The 25,125-nt window shown below is 38.8% G+C and overlaps 1 protein-coding gene across 5 annotated transcripts in view; it reads left to right on the top strand.

The window, feature by feature from the left end:
• Positions 1 to 25,125, top strand: part of NLN (neurolysin) — a 108,557-nt gene that overhangs the window by 13,080 nt on the left and 70,352 nt on the right. For all 5 annotated transcript variants that reach the window (XM_010336569.3, XM_003925788.3, XM_074385362.1 and 2 more), the window contains 2 exons: positions 16,028 to 16,287; positions 21,157 to 21,305. In XM_010336569.3, the coding sequence (XP_010334871.2) occupies positions 16,028 to 16,287; positions 21,157 to 21,305 (409 nt within the window). The remainder of the gene's footprint in view (positions 1 to 16,027; positions 16,288 to 21,156; positions 21,306 to 25,125) is intronic.

The following is a 25,125-nucleotide window of genomic DNA, read 5'->3' as shown; positions in this document are numbered from 1 at the left end:
CGTAAAAATAATAAATAAACACTTATTTTTGACTGAACCAGTCTTAAAAAGAAAAGCAAACTGGCTATTAGCCAGACCTTAGATGAGGATCTAGGCATCATCATTTACACCACAAAATATCCATGTGTAAATGACACACACACAATCCTATTAAATAATGTGCTGAAAGAGGAGAGTCTCTCTCCTGAGTAATTTACTGAGGACTTCAATTGTGAAAAGTATGCCCCAAACGCCAATTAAGTGTGTCAAAAGCAATTTATTCATGTTTCTAGAGAAAAATAAAAGGGGAATGTTTGAGTTGTGGTTTTCCATGTATGTGGATAGTCCCTTTAATAATGAATCAAGGAACACTTGATTTCATTTATGAAGCAGCACTTGATTTTAGATGCTCTGTGGTCTCAGGTGGCTTTATATAAGCCAGGGATAGGATTTAAGAAAAGAAACCTCTTCAAGTTCATGTATAATCAATTTATTTAGAACCTGTAATCATTAAGCCAGCTGTGTCATTTACAAAATTAGAAGAAAATTAATCAATTATCTTTTGTTACTTTTTAGAACCTGAGATTTTTGTTCAACTTTATAATATGAACCTTTTCTAAATGTTCTATTTGTCAGTGGCAGAAATATTACAAGTATTTATAGCATCATACAGTTTTTCATATGATGTTAAGTAGTTTCTAATATTCAAAAAATTTTATTCATATCTCTTAAAAAAGAAAATTTTGAAGAGTTCCTTTTCCTTTATTTATAATACAATTTGGAAACGAGCACAGTACAAAATCTAAAATAAAATTACCTTTTTAAAAAAATGGATCATGAACATTTTTTAACAAGAGTTGAAAATAAATCATTGTTCATTCCTATAGGAACCTTTGTGTAATCATTTCTACTTTTAAGTCTTACTGCTAGTGGAAGTTGTACATATTAAGGATGTATGTGACACTGTTTACAAAATAGTGTGTTTATACTGTATAAGACCAAAATTAGACCACTGAAGTTGTAATGGTCTTTCTAGTCCTCAAATTTAAATGCAATTTTTGTCAGTATAAAAAAGATACTGTACAATGAAAGAAAACTCATAATGCTTTTGACTTTACCAGATACTAGCGGCTACTCAGAATAAAGACCAGAATGTCTCCATATTTAAGGCAGTTCTTCTCTGTACTCAAAATACTTGTATCTGAGTTCATGGTATACATTTTCGTGAATGGTTGTTTATAGGAAGTTTATACACATTATCTTGGCAAGAGAACTTTGAAAGCCCACTATTTTCCTAGTATTTTTCTATTGCTGCTAAACAATTTCTGCCCAGCCTAAAACATTACTTTCCTATACCAGCAGGTGGAGGCAAGAGCAGTCAAATTGTAACACTTTGCTTTTCAAGTCTACTGGCATGTGTTGTAGATTACCAATCCATGACTGGGAGTCTCTTTATGATATGTCTCTCACATAATTACTTTTCTTCAACAACTCTGTTGTTGTTTTAGCATCTTCTTTTGGTTGCTTTATCATTTGTCTTGGTGTCTAGGACTGAACTTAGTGGTCATTTTAGGACAAAGAAATTTAGATTTTCGTAACTTTTCTATACTCATTGATTGAACACTTAAAACATATGTGTTATGTGCTGAACACATTCTTCCACATTTGCCAAGAAATACAAAAATGACTAAGACATGGACCACATTTCCAAAGAGCTTACATTTAGTAGAATTACAAGGGAAAATGTCTTCATTCCTCTCCTGACCTGGGGAAGCAGATCAGTCAGCCTTGCTGATATATCTCCAGCCAAGCTATGGCTAGCGTTGGGTAGTAATAAAGCTCAGTATTCACACAGATTTTAATTTCATCAACAAATATTTACTAAGTACCAGGAACTATATAGGGGCTTAAATTATAAGCATAGGCTTTTCCCCTTACAGATTAAAAAAAAAAAAGGCCAAAACAATCTTCAAAAGAAGTATCGTTTATTTTTAAACTTTTTAATCCAAATTATATAGAACAAATAACTAACTGACATATAGATCCTGACACATTGAATTTAAGGAACTTTTAATTAGACATAACTGTGCATAACATTTTCTAGAATACGCTTAGAAGACTTTCCATGAATCCTGGTTGAAATAAAATAGAAGTATAATATTCAGATCAACTCTATTAGCTGTTTATTAATATCCAATAATGATTTAAAAATTATTTTATACAAACAGTGTGAAAGAGAATAACTGAGTTCTAAGATTATGTCTGTATGGATGTATGTACAGAATGAGAGATAAAGAAGAAACCACTCATGGGGCTGAGGCAGTAAAATCACTTAAGCCCAGGAGACAGAGGTTATAGTGAGCCAAAATCACAGCCTAGGTGAGAGCAAGACTCTATCAGAAAAAAAAAAAAAAAAAAGCCTTAGCTGAACCTCATCAATAAAAGATATAGATTATTTGTTTGCGTGAGTACTTTAAGGAAAAATTTGCCATTTCCTGGGAGTACACTGTTTCCAAGTGGGTTTTTGATTACCTACAAACAATTAATTAAAGGGCTCTGAAAAAAAATGAGACCTGGGTGCAAAGGGCAGCCCTCCAGGTCATCCAGGTTTGAGTAGTCTTACTCTTTGAGAAGGTGACGAAAAAGCTGCTCAAGCCTATGTGAACTGTTTTTCAGAGCTGGATGAAAGCTAAATTGGGGCACTCCTCCACAGCTCCTGCAGCAATCTCTCAGGGAGTGGTGTAGATAACAAGTGAGACATTTGACGTAAACATTTATGCCTTAATTCACCTTATTCTCTCCCCATTAGAAGCAAGGTAGAAAATCAGAGAAGTGCAATTGGTGAGAAAGTTGATGATTTTCTTTTCTGGGATGACAGTTGCAACATCAGTATAGGATAGTAAAGAATAAGGGTCCTCAGATACTTTTCAGTTTATAAGTAAAAATGCAAAAGAATATGGGCTCTGGAGTCAGGCTTGGGATTGAATCCCAACTGCAAAAATGCTATGTGATCTTGAACAAGCTACCTTAGTTCTCTGTACCCAGCAAATTGGGTTGTAATATCGTCCTCTTGGCTTATTGGGAGGATTAAATAAGAAATGCACGTAAACTCTTGGTTAGGTCCAGACATAATAAACCACCTTCACATCTGCACAGGCAAAGGCCTGAGGAGAGCTTAACAGTTTGAGGGGGATGTGAAAGTAGTTCATTATGACTGGAGCATAGATGTGAGAGCAAAAACATGGCACTGAGAAAGCCAGCATGGTAGTTTCAGGCAAATTCAGAAGTAGGTAACTTGAACTTGATCCTGAAGTCACTGGGGAACCATGCCACTGAAAGGAAGTGTCATGATCAGATTTACATTTTAGGGTGATTACTCTGCAGGCAATCTGGAGAATAGATTAGAAGGTATCCAGAAAAGAACCTCCCGGGTTCTTTTGAGTACATACTAGTGATCATCCTTGAGATAAGGAATAAAGAAGGAGGACAGATTTGGTTCTGGGGGCAAGGAAGATGAGCAATTTAATTTTAGACATACTGGATTTAAGGTGACCATTGACATCCAAGTGGCAATACCCAACAGGCAGTTGGACATATGGGTCTAGAACTGAGGAGATTTGTGCTGGAGGTACAGATCTGGAAATCTTTAGCTATGGGTGATGTGTGTAGCCATACAAATGTAACAGGCATGGTGCGCAAGATGAAAAGAGGAGAAAAGAGGCCATAGAACTGAATCCTGCAGAGCTCTAAGGAATCCTAAGAAGGGCAGGTGGGGGACCACATACACACACACACAGAAAAAAAACTAAAAAAGACAAATGATGATAAAAAATCATGAAGGAACAGCAAATCATTATCACAAAAGCGTAAGGAGGGAAAAGTTTTTTTAAAAAGAGGGAGTCAAAAACAGGAAAGAGTGGAAAACACTGTCCTCTATCACAAAAAGTCAACATGTAAATAGTGAAGAAGGTCCGTTGCATTTAGTAGAAATCACTGGGGACCTTGATGAGAGCAGTTACCATTTTTTTATGAGACCAGGACCCAGATTGAAGTAGGGTGAAGAGTGAGTGGGACGTAAGAGCAAAATGATAGCAAGGCTGGCTGGACCACTTTGAAAAATCTTCAGGATGAAGGGAAAGAGAAAAATCATCGTGTCTAGTGGGGAACCCAAGATCAAGGAAGTTTTTGTTTTGTTAGATGGAGAAATGTAAGCATTCCAACACACTTGTTTGTATAAAGAGGCAGCACAAATGAGACATTTAAGATTTTGCTAAGAGAGATGATATTTCATAGGGTGGTGTCTCCAGAAGAGATCAAATAGGACCCAGCACAGAGCAAGAAATTGACAAGTCAGATTCCTCTTATACTAGTTAGGAGTAAAGAGAAGAGGATGATACAGATGCAGCTATGTTCATAGGAAGGAAGTGGAAGGAATTTCTGTGCGATGGCTTTAGTAATGTAGGTAGCGAGGTCAGCTGCTGATGGTGAGAGGAGAAATTCAGGGAGGCTGGTCACAGTTCAAAGTAATAGGTAGTGGGAGGCAGATGTTCGTGGATGGATTTTTTTGAAGCCTTGGAAGTCCAACTAAAATCAGAGGCCATAATATAATAGTATCAAAACTCATAGCTCTGTTTAGAACCTGTTGTTAAGAATAGAGAAGGTAGCTGGTTAAAATGGCCCTGTGCAAAGGTTTTTAAGATTGATATAGCAGAAGGACTGGAAGTTGGGGTTTTGGTGAGAGATGGTTGAGCTGATAGATGAAGCTCATTTCTAACAGTTTTGCAACCTGGGGTGAGACTACAATTGGAAACCCACCCCTGACCCCCTCCTATACCTTGAGGGCCTCACATGTGCCCCCACCTATATGTCCAAACTCTGATTGCACTCCCTGCTCTTAATGGCCAACCCTTGGTGCAGGATATGTACAAACCAGTGGCGCAGTTCACCCTCAGGAAGATGGACCCTGGGAAGGGGCCCACACAGATTCTGGGAGCCGTTGGAGCAAGGAATTCTGGAGTCTTAGGCACTCAGAGCATAGTTGCAGGATGGTATTGGCAAAATTTGCATGGGCACATCCCCTTATCTCTCCTGAGCTGATTTGCAGGCACAGGAGAGCCAGAGTGGAGCCTGCCGAAGTACAGCAGTCATCCAAGTCCGAGGGTGGAGCTGAGGAAGAAATCTGTTAGACTGAGAAAATAGAGGGATTAAAGGACTGGAGTTCTAAGGGAGAGATGGAAAACTAAGAATCGTGGGAGTAGATAAATAGAAGCTAAAGAGATAGAAGGTTGTGATTAGAGGGAAATAGCTGACTTTATCATTTCCAAGGAGCATCTCCAAGTGGTGGTAAGAAGAATAAACACAAAGTTTCTTGGAGTGAAATAGTTTAAGAAAGTGAACTTGTCTGTGCACAGTGGCTCAGGCCTGTAATTCCAGCACTTCGGGAGGCCAAGGTAGAAGAATTGCTTGAGCCCAGGAATTTGAGACCAGCCTGGGCAACATAAGGAAACCTCATCTCTACAAAAATTTATAATTAGCCAGGTGATTTTGTTTTACTTAGGGGAATGCGAGGATCAAGTACTTAACCCCAGGACGTTGATGCTTCAGTGAGTTATGATCACACCTCTGCACTCCAGCCTGGGCAACAAAACAAGACCCTGTCCCAAAAAGAAAAGAGGGAGAAAAAGAAAAGAAACTTAAGGGAAGTTAAGGGAGCGGTAAGCCTTGTCCACCCACCCTTAGAGTCTCCCCGGGATGACTATGAAACTTTAGAAGGGAACTGATATGGTTTAGCTGTCCCTACCCAAATCTCATCTTGAATTATAGGTCCCATAATCCCCATGTACCATGGGAGGGACCCAATGGGGGGTAATTAAATCATAGGGGCTGATTTTTCCTGTGCTGTTCTCATGATAGTGGATAAGTCTCAGGAGATCTGGCGGTTTTATGAAGGGTAGTTCCCCTGCACATGCTCTCTTGCCTGCCGCCATGTAAATGTGACTTTCCTTCTCCTTCACCTTCTGCCATAATTGTGAGGCCTCCTAGCCATGTGAAACTGTGAGTTCATTATACTTCTTTTTCCTTATAAATTATCCAGCCTTGGGTATTTCTTCATAGTGGTATGAAAATAGACTAATACAGGCACTGTAGAGCTAAGTGATTGGTGGATGTGAGAAAATGGCAAAGAGTTTTAGTTGATGACAGCAACAAAGAGAGTAAGGGATGTATCAGGAAGCCAATAGCCTCCAAGGATTAGAATTGTAGTACAGGAATGATTTGGACAGCCCTTTGGGGATCGAGGAGAGGTTTACCCTGTGTCAAGGCCTCAGAGTGTGAGGAGCTTGAGAGAATGTGAGTGTACTTCATGGAAGAGGCAGTGCATTCCCCAGGAATCCAAGTTATAGTTAAGACAAAGTGGAAAAGCCAGTGCGCTGTGACAAGGTTGAGGATGCAGTGGGGGTTAAGTATCAGAGAGAGAGACCTGCATGAGGGGAGAGCTGCTCCAGCTGGTGATGCTGAACCTGTGGGACAGTGGCAGAATGTATGATATGAAAGGACACAGAGCAGAGAAAACAGTAAGTTCACAAATGTTTTCTGTGTTAAAGGTCTAGTATCAGGAACCTTTAGGTAAACTTTTGTAACTTCTATCTTAGTAAGCTCAGTCAGTGCATAAGATTAATTCTCACTTGTAAAATAATAAGGGCATGAAATTTAAACAGTCTTGCAGAAAAGTCATTTTTCTATTCTAATCATATTGTCAATACCCTTGGCCCTGCTCCCTGTGGAAAGAACTGAAAGTCTTTTCTGCCACTGCCACACTATGCTCTTGAAAGTAGTGCTTGCTCCTACTTATTTCTCCATGTTATGAGGATTAGATGAGTGTTTTAACACTCCCTGCACACGTGAGCTACTCAGTAAATGAGTTCTCCCTTCCTCTCTTTCTCTGTCCTTTCTTCCTTCCAGAGAAGGAAGAACCTGGTTTGTGGGTGGAAAGGAGAAAGTGTACCCAAGGAAGGGTACAGGCAGGGCCACTTGGCATGCATGTGGATCGCATGGAATCTCAGGAAGGAGACTGTCTAGTCAGTGCTGTCCTTTCAAACTTTCTACAGTAGGGAAAATACTCTCTGTCTGTGCTGTCTAATGTCATGGCTACTTACTACAAGTGGCTGTTGAATATTTGAATTGTGCCTGGTACAACTGAGAAACTGAACCTTTAATTTTATTTACTCATGATTTATTTAAATAACCACATGTGCCTGCTGTGTTAGATTGCACACACAGGTCTAGTGGATAATGTGCTACTTGGCTGACAGCTTCAAGAAACAAATGGACTAAGTATCTGAAGAAATAGGTAAGTTGGCCAGGCGTGGTGGCTCATGCCTATAATCTCAGCACTTAGCGAGGCCAAAGCGGGTGGATTGCTTGAGCCCAGGAGTTGCTCACTGTTAGCAACATAGCAAGACTCCACCTCTATTAAAAATTTTAAAGTTAGTTGGGCGTAGTGGCACACACCTGTAGTCCTAGCTACTGGGGAGGCTAATGCAGGAGGATTGCTTGAGTCCAGGAGGCCTAGTTTACAGTGAGCTATGACTATACCACTGCACTCTAGCGTGGACAACAGAATGAGACCCTGGTGTTTTTTGGGTTTTTTTGTGTTTTTTTTGAGAGGAGTCTCGGTTTGTGGCCCAGGCTGGAGTACAGTGGCACGATCTCGGCTCACTGCAACCTCTGCCTCCCAGGTCCCGGTTCAAGCAGTTCTCCTGCCTCGGTCTCCCAAGTAGCTGGGATTACAGGTACATACCACCATACCCAGCTAATTTTTGTATTTTTAGTGGAGACAGCATTTCACCAGCTTGGCTAGGCTGGTCTTGAACTCCTGACCTTGTGATCCACCTCCCTCAACCTTCCAAAGTGCTGGGATTACAGGCGTGAGCCACTGTACCCGGCTGAGACCCTGTCTTTTAAAAAAGTAAAGAAAAAGGGAGAGAAATAAAGAAAAAAGAGACACAAGAACATAAGGAAGGAGTGAGAGAAACAGGTAAGTCTCCAAGGGTATAGCTGGGCTTTGGCATTGCAGAAATCAGAAATAAAGGAGTCCTATATTCTCTGATGAAAGGACCCTGGACTTGGGCTATGATCTGAGAAGTTGTGAGGAGAGGGGTGATTCAGTCAAAACAATGGCTAGAAAGACAACTTTGTGAATAGTAGAAATCAGGATTAGAGTATTTCTGATGTAATAGCCAGAAATAATTAAACTTATACAGGAATTCCAGTTGTGGGGGAGAGGAATTGATTTAATACAGACCTCAAGAGCAGCTTATAAAGAAATATTACTTGAAAAGCAAATACTAGGAACATTTGCCAAGTGATGAATATCTGGAAATGTCCTGCAAACCATGTAGTACAACACAGTGGCACCATGACAAGGAAAGAGATGGAAAAATGTAAATTGGTAGGAGGTAGAAGTTATAAAACTTTACATAATATAGTTTCACTATAGCCTTGGCTCTAATGAAACATGTTTCCCTGCATGAATGTTTACTTGTGATGATGAAGGAGGATGGTGTTGCTTTCATGTTTTCGCCATATTTGTCCCATCTTGTTTCAAGTACATAATAAACATCTGTCTGCTCATCAGTGTGCAGTGCTTTGGGGTGGGAGTTTGTGATGAAAGAAATATACAGTGGCCATTGTGCTTGAGAAAGTCCTAGTTTCATTCAGAATATAAAACGAACTAATTGAACAGGTGATGACAGTAATTTAAATGTCTAAAATGAATGGCACAGATGAAAGGCGATAGAAGCTCAGATCTGGGTCAACTGGAATGGTCAAAGCCTTGATGAGTGGAAGTAGAGGACTTTAAACTATGCATCAAAAGAAAATGAACCCCATAAATCAACACTTCTGAAAGTACATTCCATAAAATGTTTTACAAAAGTCTCAATGCAATAATTAACTCAGAACAACTATGGCATACTCCTTTGTCCAGATGAAATTCTGTAACCTGGTGATCTCTGTAGCTAAATTTATCTAGCTTTTTTCCTTTGCCTAAGCACTGTTATTATTATTATTATTATTATTATTATTATATTATTTTGGACACAGGAGATTACAGTGCTAACAAATGCACCTTCCTGTCAATTCCAGCATTCCGTATTATTCCTTGGTTAGAAATTTCACAGGGTTGGCCTGGTGTAGTGGCTCATGCTTGTCATCCCAACACTTTGGGAAGCTGAGGTGGAAGGATGACTTGAGCTTAGGAGTTCAAGACCCACCTGGGTAACATGGCAAAACCACATTTCTACAAAAAGTACAAAAACTCAGCCAGGTGTGGGTACACACCTATAGTCCCAGCTACTCAGGAGGCTCAGGCAAGAGGATCACCTGAGCCCAGGAGGTTGAGGCTACAATGAGCCATGATTGCATCACTGTACTCTAGCCTGGGTGAGAGAGTGAGACCCTGTTTCCAAAGGTCGTGTTTTGAAAAGTGCTTTGAGAACAGAGGAGACAAGAAGGTATGATTGAGACAGAAATAATAAAGATCCTGGAATTTTGTAGAAGAAAAAAAAACTAGTATTTAATTAGACAACAGAAATCTCATTTAATCTATGTTTTCATTTTCAAATTATTAGACATAATAACTACTGTAGGAAAAGACAGGCTCATGCTGTTGTCTGCTTTCAACTTACATAACTCTCAGTTGCAAAAAGTCAGAGAAAAATCTTCACCAGATTCTCTAGGATACCAGCGCAGCTGCTGGAATGACTACAGGTGCACTGGTTTTCCCAACCAGGTGCAGTTCTTTTTCTAGGGCTGCAGAGGCACTGAAGGGGAAGATGAGGTAAATGTACCAGCATCCAAAGCATTGGGTGAACTTGAAAATGTAACAAAGGGGAAGAGGAGGGAAGCTCCACAAAATGAAGGTGGGAGAGGAAAAGCAGAGACAATGCAGAAAGAAAGTACTCAGTAGATCAAAATGTTTTACTTAGAATTATAAGGCATTCCCCTGTCACTATTCCTTTTCTTTGGTAACAAGAATTATGAATCCTGAAAAGAATTAAGGTAAAATCCCAGAAGGTGAGGGAAAAAAAAAAAGGTATTAAAATAAAAATTTTAATATATTCAGTTGACCCATGACATTATGGTTTCTAACTTTTCTTTCTGTCTTTTTAGCCCTTCCAGGTTCAGGGGATAGTATTACATTAAGGGAAAAATAGCTTTTCATTGGTTGTCTTGGAAACTATAAAGTGTATATGTGTCCAGACAAAGTGGAGGTATTTACATCTTTATCAGTTTAACTTTCCCACTACAAAGAAATGACAAGTATTTGAAGTGATGGATATGCTAATTAACTTGGTTTGATCATTACACAATGTATACCTATATTAAACATCACACTGTACCCTATAAAGATGCACAATTATTATGTGTCAATTAAAAATAAAATAAAACTTAACAAACAATTAGATATGCTGTGACCACCCAACCTTCCAGTAAATGTTAGGAAATAGATGAAAACCAGTGAAGGTCATCTTATCATTGAAATGCTTGAAGTAATTTTCTTTTAAAGCTGAATAATAGGCTGGACATGGTGGCTCATGCCTATAATCTCAACACATTGGAAGGCAAGGCAAGTGGATCACTTCAGGTTAGGAGTTCAAGACCAGTCTGGCCAACATGGTGAAACCCTGTGTCTAATAAAAATACAAAAAACTAGTCAGGCGTGGTGACACAAGCTCGTAATTCCAGCTACTCAGGAGGCTGAGACATGAGAATCACTTTGACCCAGGAGGCAGAGGTTGCAGTAAGCCGAGATTGTGCCACTGCACTCTAGCCTGGGCAACAAAATGATACTCTGTCTCAATGACAATAACGACAACAACAACAAAAAACCTGAATAATAATGGAAGTTTGTCCGTAGTCATTGGTTTATACTAAGAGGAGTGGTGAAAAGAACAGGGTATTAAGATGTATACATCATATGTTTTAGTAGTTCTTCTGTTTAATATTCATGTAACTCAGTCATCTCAGGGCCAGCCTTTTCACCTATACTGGGGCTTTCTTGACAGTACAGTCTGTCATGGCCATGACTGACTCTTTCGTAGTGGCCTCTGTTGGCAGAAATAATTATTTTGGAAATTTTTAGCCAACTATATAAACTGAACTTTACATCTTTATTATTTTGTGCCAACACCAAGTATGTGAGACCTTCTACTCCTCTGCCATTTCTTGTACTCTGACCTTCATACTGTTGGTTTTTCCATATACTTATTCCTTTATCTGTAAGATCCTTTATGAGGATAATATAAAACCCCATTCTAACAGACTTCACCATAGAGAGGACTTACTGACTTGTAACTGGAACGGTCAGGCCTTAGAATTAGTTGATCTATGAGCTCTATGATGTCTTTAAATACTTGGTTTCCTCCTTTATTCTGATATTCAAAGTGTCTGTTTTATCATAAATCAGATTCTACTCTTTCTCATAGAATGACTGCCAGGTGCAATCAAGGATACAAGGGTACTCACACTTAGTGGGAATGAGACCCCCTTCTCTCACAGCATTCCAAGCAAGAGTACTGAGGGTAGGGGCAGCTACCTTCAAAGAACATGAACTGTTTGGGGGTGCATGAGTGTTGGGAGGAAGACGTGCATATGATTAGATAGGGGAAGAGGTGAATGGCTAGACAATGTGTATTGAACCGTCTGCTCCACTGATGTCTCCATTGTTATTTCTGGAACCCTTGTCCTGTGATAAATAAACTCCTCTACTTTTTCATACTCTTCCCCGGATCTTCCCTTCTCTTCCTGACCTCTTCTAAAATCCGTTGAACCCTGACAAAAATATTTCCCGTGCATCCCTCTTCCTCCCACACCCCATACCACAAAGTAAGGACGAAAGATCAGATCAGTATCTTCTTGTTCCCCAGAGGCCACCTCCACTCACCATGGCCGTGATGTCCAGCACTTCTTCACCATTGTGTAAAAACACCTTTGAGGCTCATGATCTGGTTTTCCCATTTGATATCCTGCTCATGTTGTCTCTCCCAATCAGCTGGGAGTTTCTTCTTCAGATACTTGGGCTCCTGCTTCAGTCTTCCTTTCTACTCCCAGGCTCCACCATCAACCTGCTGGACTCCAGCGTTCATATAGGCAGTTTACCCAAACTAGACTCTTGTTTTCTTACACTCTTGCAAAAAACCTGCTTAACCCTTGAGGTCTTAAATTCAACTATCTCACATTTTTACTATAACCTGACTACTCATTTTACTGTTTTATTTATTTTACTGAGACTATAGTTTCTCTTTCTGTCTAAAACCTTGCTCTGCTCATGTTTTATATTACATTTCTTCCTATCTTTGTAGGGATCTCACTCTAAATATCTTCATAATGTAATTTTTAAAATGGTTTCAAGTAGAATCATAACTATGATAAATATCTTAAATATTTTGTGCAAATTTAAAACATAAGTGTATATTTATTCCCAAATCTTTTGATCTAAAACCAAGTCCTTTTGTTAACTATAAATGATTTGATTGGGAATCCTCGCTGTCCTTCTACAAACTATACCTTTAATGCCTCATCTTTGATTTTCAATTTCAGCTTCTTGAAAGTAGAACATGAACGTAAAGAAACATATAAGCAATATGAATTCAGAAGCCTTCTGAATTGTCACAGTGCCTTTCCCAGTCTTTCATAAGAACAAGCTTTTTGTGGGAGTTTATTTTATTTTATTTTATTTTTTTGTAGCTCTCTTTTTAAAAGTACTTCTAAAACCTTTTATCTATCCTAGAATAACAGTTTTTAAATTTTGTATACATTTAATCAGTCAAATATTTAAATTACATGAAGGTAAGCATAACAGGCATGAACAGGTTTTGGAACAACAGGCTTAACCATTGGTTCGTATGTAACTCAACTCGTGGAAAAAGAAATGTGAAAATGTATTAGAAAATAGCCTGGCAACCTTGAGTTGTAAGCATCAACTAGTATGTGGACATGAGTTCTTGTGGAGAGGAAGTTGAGGAGGTCAATATTTAGTCTCTCCTATCTAAAAAATGTATCTATTCTGTGTCTCAGCCCTTTCCAGCCACACTGCATTAGCTCTCCTTATTTTCATGGACAAATCCAGAGAATTGCCTAGGCGTACTCTCTCCAGTTCGTCATTTCCTTCTTATTCCTCCATCATAGTAGTCTGACCTATATCTCTGCTGCTCCCTTAACACTGCTTTTGCTAGTCATCAATGGCATTCTGCTGCTATATTCAACGAAGACTTTTCAGTTTTTCTCAACATCTGTACAGTTGGTACTGTTTTCACTGCTTACTTGTCACAACTTCTTAGAACCCATCTTGGCCTAATGTTCCTTCTACCTCACTGATCATACTAGAGTTAGGGCCTCAATGCTTTTCACTTCTCACTCTGCAAACTCCCTTGGGTACTCATGTAAGTACCATAACCACTTAATATTAATGACTTCCTCTTGCATGTACTGTAGCCACTTCAAACTTGGCTCGTCCAAAATTGAGTTTCTGTTTTTTTCCCCAGAAAACCTCCTTTCCAAGTCTTGTGGAGTATATATAATTCCTGAATATCTTTTTTTTTTTTTTTTTTTTTTTTTTGAGACGGAGTTTCGCTCTTGTTACCCAGGCTGGAGTGCAATGGCGCAATCTCGGCTCACCGCAACCTCTGCCTCCTGGGCTCAGGCAATTCTCCAGCCTCAGCCTCCTGAGTAGCTGGGATTACAGGCATGTGCCACAATGCCCAGCTAATTTTTTTTGTATTTTTAGTAGAGACAGGGTTTTACCATGTTGACCTGGATGGTCTCGATCTCTTGACCTTGTGATCCACCCGCCTCGGCCTCCCAAAGTGCTGGGATTACAGGCTTGAGCCACCGCGCCCGGCCGATTCCTGAATATCTTTTAACTCATTCCGATTCCCCGTTTCCTAACTTAGTATACTTTCATCGTGAGCCCCAAATACAGCCCCAAGAACAACTTCTCTCTTGAATGATCTCTTTTACAAACCTTTCAACTCATTATAATTTGAGTAATTTCTCTAAAACACAAATCTTCTATCTCTCACCTGATTAAAACCCTTCAATGACTCTCAAACTGCCTTCAGAATAAGCTTGGACGTTTGAGGGAGTTTTTTGTTGTTGTCATTGTTGTTCTAATGTTTTGTAGAGACAATGCTTCACTCTTTTGCTCAGGCTGGTCTCAAACACTGGGCCTCAAGCAATCTGCCTACCTCAGCATCTCAAAATATTGGGATTATAGGCATGAGCCATGGTGCCCAGCCAAGGTTGGATTACCTGATGATTCCCAAGGCTCTTGATTTGCTAGTCCCTACTTACCTTTTCAGCCTTCTCTCCCCTTCTTACACATTGTTCAAATGTTGGTTTGTTAGTTGCTCTTTCTAGAAAATCTTTCTTAACATACATTCCGCCTGCTCCAAGACCAGAAAGAGGTTCCCTTCTTTGGTCTTTCGGAGTTCTCTCTGCTTACCCTTGTCGTAGCACTCATCTCAGTGTGGTATAATTGCCTGTTTATCCATTTGTCCTTTCTACTGTATTAGAATGTTAGTGTCCAAGACAATTTGCCATTTATCCCCATTGCCTATCATGTAACTAGATACAGTACGTGCTTATAAATATTAGCTGGGTGAATGGCCTTAACAGTCACTTAGCCTCTCTGAGGCTTTAATTTCTTCATTAGAAGGGAATAAGTGATGCCTTCCCTACCTTAGAAGGTTGTTTTGGGGTCCTGTAAGATAACAGAAATGAAGCTTATCATAGCGGTTAAGAGTATGGGTTCTGGATCAGTACTGCCTGGCTTTTAATCCTATCTGTGACCCTACAACTAGCCGTGTGGCTTTAAGCAAGTTACTTCTCTGTGTTTTAATTTTCTCTTCAGTAAAATAAGACTAACCGCAGTCTATAACTCAGAGGGTGGCTAAAGGACTGAATGAGTTACTGCATGGACAATATTTTGAACCATTCCTAAACACACAATAAATGTTAGCTACTAAATATAACATTTTATTTATAAGTCCTAAAATGATATATATAAAAATATATATATGGATTGATAGAGAGAAACATATGGCATCAGTATTAGTAGCTTGAATGTTTTAAGGGAATAAAGACTGTTATCATTATTCTTAATAATTTCTTTATTCTTTTTTTTTTTTAGGGTAATGCCATAGCTATCCCAGAATTTATTTTCCAAGTCTTAAACTCAAATTGTCATTCTAATTTACATGACATTTTGGTTTAAAAAATTCGTGTTCAGTATACCAATTTTAATACCAAGCATGTACTGTATCTAGTTTCGTGAAAATAAGTTTTGAAATGTTTTCTTGCTAAACTTGAAAAGTTTTTTTGAATCTTTGTACATAGTAGGTGGAAGTTAGCACTGGAAAAATATTAAAATAAAAAAGATAACTGGCGGGTGCCATGGCTTACATCTATAATCCCAGTGAGGCAAAGGTAGGAGGATTGCAAGAGCTCAGAAGTTTAAGACCAGTCTGGGCAATACAGGGAAACCTCATCTCTACAAATAATTTTTTAAAATTAGCTGGAAATGGTGGTGTGTCCCTGTAGTTTCAGCTACTTGGTAGTTTGGGGTGGAAGGATCACTTGAGCCCAGGAGGTCGAGGCTGCAGTGAGCTATGATTGCATCACTGCACTCTAGCCTGGGCAACAGAGTGAGAGACTCTGTCTCAAAAGACAGCAGGGAAGATTACTGATTTAATTTACAAAAGAATTATTATATCTCCAACATCTGACTTTATTTTTCTGTATTATTTAATTACATAAACAGTTCAGTGTTTGAATTATACAAATTTCATTAAAACTTTGTAATTATGCAAGAAAAATAGAAAATACAAGGGCACTTAGAATTGTGCATATGTGTTTACCTGAGAGGATTTGCTTGTTTTTTTAAAAACGTTCTTTTTCATTTAAAATTTAATTTTATAATGCCCATTCATATGTTGACTTTGGACCAACAGAAATCCCTAACTCTTATTCTTTTTCTGATTCTTTTTAGAGTTGGTGGTTCCAGGATTTTATTCAGAATGACATTAGGAAGAGAAGTGATGTCTCCTCTTCAGGCAATGTCTTCCTATACTGCCGCGGGCAGAAACGTTCTAAGATGGGATCTTTCACCAGAGCAAATTAAAACAAGAACCGAAGAGCTCATTGTGCAGACCAAACAGGTGTACGATGCTGTTGGAATGCTCAGTATTGAGGAAGTAACTTATGAGAACTGTCTGCAGGCCCTGGCAGATGTAGAAGTGAAGTATATAGGTGGGTCGGATAGAAGCACAGCGTTTCACTTAAATCATTTCATGCTTTCTCTCCTTCACTTTTCCAGTTTTACAAGCATTGATTTTTATATAATAATTAATTACAGATTTTTAAATTGTATTATGTTGGCAAAGGTGCTATAAAATGTACACTGTCATTACACTGCTTTCTGGAGAGTATTTTGACAATGTGTCAGAACTTCTAAGACATTCATACCCTTGCCCATTAATTCCACACCTAGACATTTATGCTAAGAAAATAATCATATATAGACAAAATTCATGTATCAATTTAGACATTTATTCTAAGAATATAATATATAGGCAAAATTAATGTATCAATTTATGTATAAATAGGTATTCTTGTCATATCATAGGCTTAGAAACAATTCCCAAATGTCAACCAATAGATTAGATAAATAAATTATGAAACATCCATCCTCTGTAATGCTGTATAACCATTTAAATCATGGTTTACAAGCAGTTATTTAATGACATAGAGAAAAGGACACAGAAGAACTGGAAGAAAAAAAAACAAATTTTGTCAATGGTTATCTTAGGATTCTCCAGAGAAATTGAACCTATAGGATGTGTGTGTGTGTGTGTGTGTGTGTGTGTGTGTGTGTGTGTAAGTCCATATATGTAAATATATATGTTTGTGGGGAGAGAGACTGATTGATGGATTGATTATAGGGAATTGGCTTACATGATTAAGGAAGCCGAAAAGTCCGGAATCTCAGTGTGGGCTGGTAGGCTTGAGACCCAGGAGAGCCGATATCCCAGCTCTAGTCTGGAGGTCCAGAGGAGCCAATAGTGCAGAAGTATGAAGGCAGTCTGCAAAACTCCCTTATTCAGGGAGGCCAGTCTTAGTTCTGTTCAGGCCCTGAACTGATTGAATGTGGGCCACCACAATATAGAGGGCAGTCTGCTTTACTTCAGGCTTGCCACTCTAATTTTAATGTCATCAAAAACACCCTCCAAGTTAACACATAAGATGAATGATCAGAATGTTTAATATATCGGGTGATGGATTTATAGCTAATTTTTTACCTTCTTCTTTATGCATTTATTTTCTGTATTTTTTGCCCTGACATACATTATTTTTATATTTCTAAGGGTTGGACATATTTTGTAGAATAATTATGACAAACAACCTTGGCTGTATATCCAAGCTTCATAAGAAAATGTAAGATAGCTGCAGACCTGGATATCATAGATATTTGTGTGCATTTTGGAATTTGAAAGATTGTCAGAATCCAGCAAAACCCTAGTGACCTGGTCATCTCCCTGCCCCCACTATCCCTTCATCTCCAAGAGTTCTCTACTCTATGTTTCACTGTAAAAAGGACTTGGCTATTTTCTCTTATCTCAGCTTTGTTTTAGTTTCTGCTCCTACTACCAACTGCTTCACTTTCATAAATGGCTACCAGATCTTATTACATGTCTTGAATTTAAACTCCTGAATAAAAGGATCTGGTTGTCCTCATTAGTCAAAGGGGTAGAGTTGGTCCCTGTTTAGCAGAGCTTTTCCAGCTGGCGACTTCATGTGCACATACCATCCTGGATGTGGTTTGTCCTTGGTTCAGGTGCTCAGTTCTTCAGTCACTTGTGGCCAAGATGGTGTGCCAACCCATAACTTAGGGATTTGAGATAAGGTCTCACTTTGTCACCCAGACTGTAGTGCTATGGCACAATCCTAGCTCGCTGCAGCCTCAAACTCTAGGGCTCAAGAGATCCTCCTGCCTTAACTTCCTGAGTAGCTGGGACTTCCGGCATGTGCCACTATGCCCAGCCAATTTTTAAATTTTGTGTGGAGTTGAGGTCTCACATATGTTGCCCATTTGTTGTCTCAAGTGATCCTACTGCTGTAATATTGGGCTTCAGGGTGTCCTCAGCTCCTCTGGAAGGACATTTCTCCAGGTTCTTGGTCTCCTGCCCTCTCAAGAATGAGAGAGGGGACCACAGCACAGTGCACAGTAAATGCCGGACTCAAAAGTGTTTGTAGAAAGTGATTTATTTAAAGAGAGAGAGAAACAGGAGAAGGAGAGAGAAAGAAACAGCTAACTCTCACACTGAGTGAGAGAATCCAGAAAGATGGAATCCAGGAGCGGAAAGCAGCTTCCACGAGAGTGTTAGGGAATAGAGAGAGATGGAGTCTGGGAGGGGAAGACAGGCTTCCACAAGAGAGTGGAAGGGGACTCCAGAAGGAAAATCCAGGCGAGAGAAAGAAAGATGGCTTCCACGAAGGGAGTATTCATGGAAGGAGCCCCAAACACGGAGTCCAAAGGGGTGTGGAGGAAGGGGATTTTTAACCTGGGAAGAACCCCCACCTTCTCTACGACCCCAGGCCAATGAAAGGAGTTCCTTAGAACTTCCGCTACAGTGATTGACTCTTAGTTTCTTCCCGTGCCTGTGAAATTTAAACGTAAACCGTTAAATCTTCTGGATGGAGAGAGATGGGAGAGGGGCATGGCGCTAAGAAATTCTTGCCCTTAAAACTACGCCTCCCTGTGGACTCAGAAAGAGAACACATTCCCTCACTGCCTCGGCCTCACAAAGCACTGGGATTGCAGATGTGATCTCTGCCACCATGGCTGGCTCAAACAAAATCTTTTTTAAATAATTATTTTAAATGGTTTTTCTCTCAATAATAGATCTTTTCAGCATACTTTCAAGTTTGTGATATTTGTTATTGTTCTATAAATTTATTTTTGTGGGTTATCTAAATTTTTGAGTTTGGGAATAGATTTCTTAAAAACGAACTTTCTCTTATCTGAGCGTATTCTCCTAGTCAATTATGCCTCTTGCAGTAGCTGGTGAAACATTGGTTGTCTAATGTCAGGCACTGGGCATTGTCTATAGTTGGCAGTGAGAGCATAAATCTGGTTCCAGGTCTTTGTGGCAAAATAAGGAAGGAAATGGCTTTCAGCATTTTCATTTGTTTAAGATTTTTTTTTTTTTTTTTTTTGAGACGGAGTTTCGTTCTTGGTACCCAGGCTGGAGTGCAATGGCACGATCTCAGCTCACCACAACCTCCACCTCCTGGGTTCAGGCAATTCTCCTGCCTCAGCCTCCTGAGTAGCTGGGATTACAGGCATGCGCCACCATGCCCAGCTAATTTTTTGTATTTTTAATAGAGACAGGGTTTCACCATGTTGACCAGGATGGTCTCGATCTCTTGACCTCGTGATCCACCCGCCTTGGCCTCCCAAAGTGCTGGGATTACAAGCTTGAGCCACTGCGCCCGGCTAAGATTATGTTTTTAATTTTAGGCTCCTGCGTTTGATATTGCTTATGTAAGTTTTTGAACAATTTTGATTCCTTCTTAATATCTTTTATAGCTATTTTTCTTTTTTTTTTTGAGACAGAGTTTCACTCTTGTTGCCCAGGCTAGAGTGCAGTGCCCAGGCTGGTCTCGAACTCCTGCCCTCAGGTGATCCACCCACCTCGGCCTCCCAAAGCACTGGGATTACAGGTGTGAGCCACTGTTTTATAGCTAATTTCTGAAAGTAAATATATTGCAACCATATAGTTAACCAATATCACTTAAATAAGTGCTGTATATATTAACTTTAAAAATTTTCTATTCCTTTCTTTCCTTAACCGACATACATAAAATTATATATTAAATCCTAAAAGCATAATTTCATAATTTGATCTTTCAAAAATATACCTTATGGATTTATTCTGACACCTGTGGCAGATATTTCTAATAGCTTTATTTGTAGCAATGTTTGAAGAGGACTGATATGAGTGAGGCGGTTGTTTAACTGTGTGATTTCTTGCTGTATAAAGGATAGCTCTACTGTCTACTGGATATCATATCTAAGTTTTACTATTTATAATACCTTTACAATACTAAAGTTAATTAAATAAAAATGTACTTATTTTCATGGCCACAACCATCACTATAAACCATACTTATTTTTGTTTTGTAGTATTGGTTATTTTACTGACATCAGAGATTTTTGCCCAATTAAAGTTAAAATGCAAATTTATGAGAAATCCAAGAACCAATTGTAATATGTGAAGATTAAGCCAAACTAAATTACCATCATTATTTCACAGGAATGTCTCCAATGTCTAGCTATTTATTGGATGTGTCCACTTTGCTTTCTGTGAATCCTTTGAAATTGTCTGGAATTTTGAATATTTTTTTTCATGTGTGCATTTGCGATAGGGGCCATTGCTTTGATTCGATTTTCTGTGAAGTCTTTATCATTTTAGGTACCCTTTCCAAATCCCAGATCCTAGGATACCTCAGTAAAGGAACTGTGTCTTTATCTTCCTTCATTGCCAGTTGATAAATTACACCCTCAGCCTGGGTGCAGTGGCTCACGCCTGTAATCCTAACACTTTGGAAGGCTGAGGAGGGAGGATCACTTTAGCCTAGGAGTTGGAGACCAGCCTGGGAAATATTGCAAAACCCCATCTCTACAAAAAATACAAAAATTAGCTGAGTATGGTGGTGTACGCCTGTGGTCCCTGATACTCAGTCATGTTGGGGAACAGGGGGAGGGGTTCAGGCAGAAGGATTGCTTGAGCCTGGGAGGTTGAGGCTGTAGTAAGCTGTGATTGCACCACTACGCTCCAGCCTGGGTGGCAAAGCAAGACCCTGTCTCAAAAAAAAAAAAATTATACCCCAATGATAGGTGGTCAGCTCACATCCTTACTGTTCATAATGATGCCAACTAGAATTGGTAAGTCCTACATTAGATGCTTTTTCTTGGTTGCCTTAGGAGCCTTTAGAGAAAGTATTAAAAAAAAAAAAACTTTTATTGGCATGGTCATTCATCTGTGTATGAGGTATTTGGCTTAATACTGATTTGACAAGTCCTATTGTGGTAATAGTTTTTTTCTCCATCCGCAGTGGAAAGGACCATGCTGGATTTTCCCCAGCACGTATCCTCTGACAAAGATGTACGAGCAGCAAGTACAGAAGCAGACAAAAGACTTTCTCGTTTCGATATTGAGATGAGCATGAGAGGAGATATATTTGAGAGAATTGTTCGTTTGCAGGTAAGTTATGTTATAAATTCCTTTAAAGGGAGGAGAACTCTACAACAAAAAGAATCTTCAACCATCAATAAAACATACTGACTGGATTTTCTTAGATTTTGTTTCCAATGATTATAATGCCATAATGGGCATCATATAGTATTACATCATGTTGATTATATCACTGAGGTTGAGCTACTAATTCCTTTCACTTGAAATAAAAAACCAAACATAGAAGAGTGAATGTCTGCAAAGTTAAGGCTTTTTTAACAACATTATGAACTTGATGGTTATATGTAAGGGTTATCTTAGACCAAATCAATTAGAAGCAAATGGAATCAAGTTTTTTATCTGTAAATATCTTGTAGTTTTGAAACTAATATTGATGACATAACGTTGATGTTATATGCCAGAGTCATTTCTGCCTTCATCCTTACATTTTTAAAGACTTGTGGAAATTATGGGTAATAGATGTTCTAGCTGGGCCTGTCCAAGTGTTTTTGTTCTTTTCATCACCAACATTGCTTTGCCTCCTAGCAGTTTCTTCATGTCTTTGCTTTCAATTTTTATTTTTATGACACTTCAGGATTTGTGTGGAAAAAACCCAATGTTTTAAAATTATAGGCATTTTTTGTTTACTTTTGCATGTTTCTTTCTGCAGAATCCCAATTTTTTTTTCCTTTTTAGCAGACCATGACAAGAGTTGAAATATATAATATTTTAAATTAGCTTTTTATTTTGTAACGCATTATAGAATATGTAATCAAGATTTAGACATGTAAGATGTATATCCTGTTTATTTTCTTGTATCAGATAAACATTTTTCATCCTATAATTGATAATCATATAATTCATAAGAGTTCACATTTAATACTATAAATTTTAGGGTGAAAATAACTTTATGATTATTCTTCGTTAGCTAAATAGATCTTTTTGCTCCTTTTGACCACAGTTATTCTATGCGATTTGAATCATGGCCTGTATAGTCTCCTCATTTTATTTCATTCCCAAATTACTTTTCTTTCTTGTTCTATTTTTTTTATGTAATTTGGGATTTTTCCTAGAATTCTAATTTCCTTTTGATTAATTCTATTTTCATTATGATTTCTTAGTTCTCATTTGGAATAATGTATTTGTTATTATTTCACATTCTGTGATTCTTACAAATGTTACCAAGATATGAAAGGTTTGTCACTTTAGGTTTCTTTGTCATAGAGTACTTTTAAATTTCATATATTCAAGACCAACTGGCCAACATGGTGAAACTCTGTATCTCTGCTAAAAATACAAAAATCAACCGAGCATGGTGGCAAGCGCCTGTAATCACAGATACTCAGGAGATTGAGGCAGGAGAATCACATGAACCCAGGAAGTGGAGTGAGCCGGGACAGAGCGAGACTCTGTCTCAATAATAATAATAATAATAATAATAATAATAATAAATTTTGTATAGTTTTGGGATTGATTCCACTAAACTTGGGAACAAATAGCTGCCTCTAGAGTAGACTGGCACACTATAGTGACCTAATAGACACCAATGCATTCATCAGACTTGTGTCTTTATTTGAGCTGGGTCATTTCAGAGCTTTGCTTTAACAATTTAAGGTAATTTCAGATTTGGTTCTGTAATTTTTCATCTTTTCAATGGAGTGATTACTCTCATACATATGGATTATTGTGTGAACATTGTTAGGGTCTTCCACAACATTTGTTAACTCTACATCAGGATGATAAAAAATAACTTTTGTGTTTGCTTTTACATTGAAGCTCACTAGGTGAATTTACTTACCTTCAAACATCTTTCATGACAAATAGTTTTGTTTATTTAGGCAATTTTTAAAAAAAACCTAGAATTACCAGTGTTCTCTGCTAGCATTAAACACTTTAATAAATGATAAAACTTATCCCATTCATATCTAAAGGGCAAAATCAGATATCCAAGTATTTTATTTATTTATTTATTTATTTTTGTCACCCAGGCTGAAGTACAATGGTGCAACCTTGGCTCACTGCAACCTCCACCTCCCAGGTTCAAGCGATTCTCCTTCCTCAGCCCCCCAAGTAGCTGGGATTACAGGCACGTGCCACTATGCCTGGCTAATTTTTGTATTTTTAGTATAGGTGGGGTTTCACCATGTTGGCCAGGCTGGTCTCAAACTACTGACCTCAGGTAATCTGCCTGCTTCAGCCTCCCAAAGTGCTGGGATTACAGGTGTGAGCCATCGCTCCTGGCTGTTTTATTTATTTTCTCTATAATACTGTAAATTAAATAGGATAGCCATGATGTAGTATATAAAGACTTCATTAATGGCTGGGCATGGCGGTTCCTGCCTGTAACTCCAGCACTTTGCGAGGACGAGGAAGGCAGATTGCTTGAGCTATGGAGTTCAAGACCAGCTTGGGCAACATGGCAAAAACCCATCTCTACAAAAATAAAAAACAGAAAAATTAGCTGGGCTTGGTAGTGAGTACCTGTAGTCCCAGCTACTCAGGAGGCTGAGGTGGGAGGATTGTGCCCAGGAGGTTGAGACTACACTGAGCAGTGGTTGTGCCATTGTGCTCCAGCCTGGGTCACAGAGTGAGACCATGTCTCAGAAAAATTTTTTTTAAAATTCACACATAAAGGCCTCATTAAGCTGGATAAATAGGATCTTAAATTTACATGATGTCAGCAATTTCAGATATGCTCTACTAAAATGAGGACGCTCTGAATAATATTTTCAAGATACCAATAATGTATATGATAATCAAATATATTATCCAAATTGGATATAAAATGTTATTTTAGTTCTCTTTATTTTCCACTTTAATACATAGAAAAGTGAAATTACTTTTCATAGTTTTTCATGCTGTAAGGATTCCAGTTACCTATTGATGCATAACATATTGCCCGAAATCTTAGTGACTCGAAATAGCAACAATTATTTTCTTTTTTCTCACAGTTTCTGTGGATCAAGAATTCAGGAAGGAATTAGTTGGACAGTTCTGACTTGGGGTCTGACATGTGATGTCAGGTAGTGTTGGCTAGGACTGAAGCAGGTAGGAACTAATAAGGCATCTCTCTTTATGTAGTCTCAGGGTGTCTGTGTTAGTACATTTTCACACTGCTATAAAGAGTACCTGAGACTGAGTAATTTATAAAGAAAGAGGTTTAATTGACTTACAGTCCCACATGGCTTGGCCTCAGGAACTTAGTCATGGCAGAAGGTGAAGGGAAAGCAAGGCATGCCTTACATGGTGTCCAGAGAGAAAACACAGGGGAAGCACCAGACACTTATCAAACAATCAGATCTCTTAAGAACTCACTCATCATCACAAGAACAGCATGAAGGAAGCCACCCCATGATCCAATCACTTCCCACCAGGTCCCTCCCTTGACATGTGGGAATTACAATTTGAGATGAGATTTGGGGGGAGACATAGCCAAACCATATCATTACACCCCTGGTTCCTCACATATCAAAACCAATCATGCATCCCCAACAGTCACCGATAGTCTTAATTCATTCTAGCATTAACTCAAAAGTCCAAGTCCAAAGTCTCATGTGTGACAAGGCAACTTCCTTCCACCTATAAGTCTGTAAAATCAAAAACAAGTTAGTTACCTCTAAAATACAGTGTGGGTATAGGCACTGGGTAAATGTTCACATTCCAAATGGGAGTAATTGACCAAAACAAAGGGGCCACAGGCCCTATGCAAGTCCAAAACCCAGCCAGGGAGTCATTAAATCTTAAAACCTCAAAATCTCCTTTGACTCCGTGTCTCACATCCAAGGCACACTGATCCAAGGGGTGGGCTCCCATGGCCTTGGGTGGCTCCTCCTCTGTGGTTCTCAGGTTA

Source organism: Saimiri boliviensis, chromosome 1, assembly GCF_048565385.1.
Source record: "Saimiri boliviensis isolate mSaiBol1 chromosome 1, mSaiBol1.pri, whole genome shotgun sequence".
In the NCBI taxonomy this organism is placed as follows: Eukaryota; Metazoa; Chordata; class Mammalia; order Primates; family Cebidae; genus Saimiri; species Saimiri boliviensis.
This window is presented reverse-complemented; position numbering and strand designations above follow the sequence as displayed.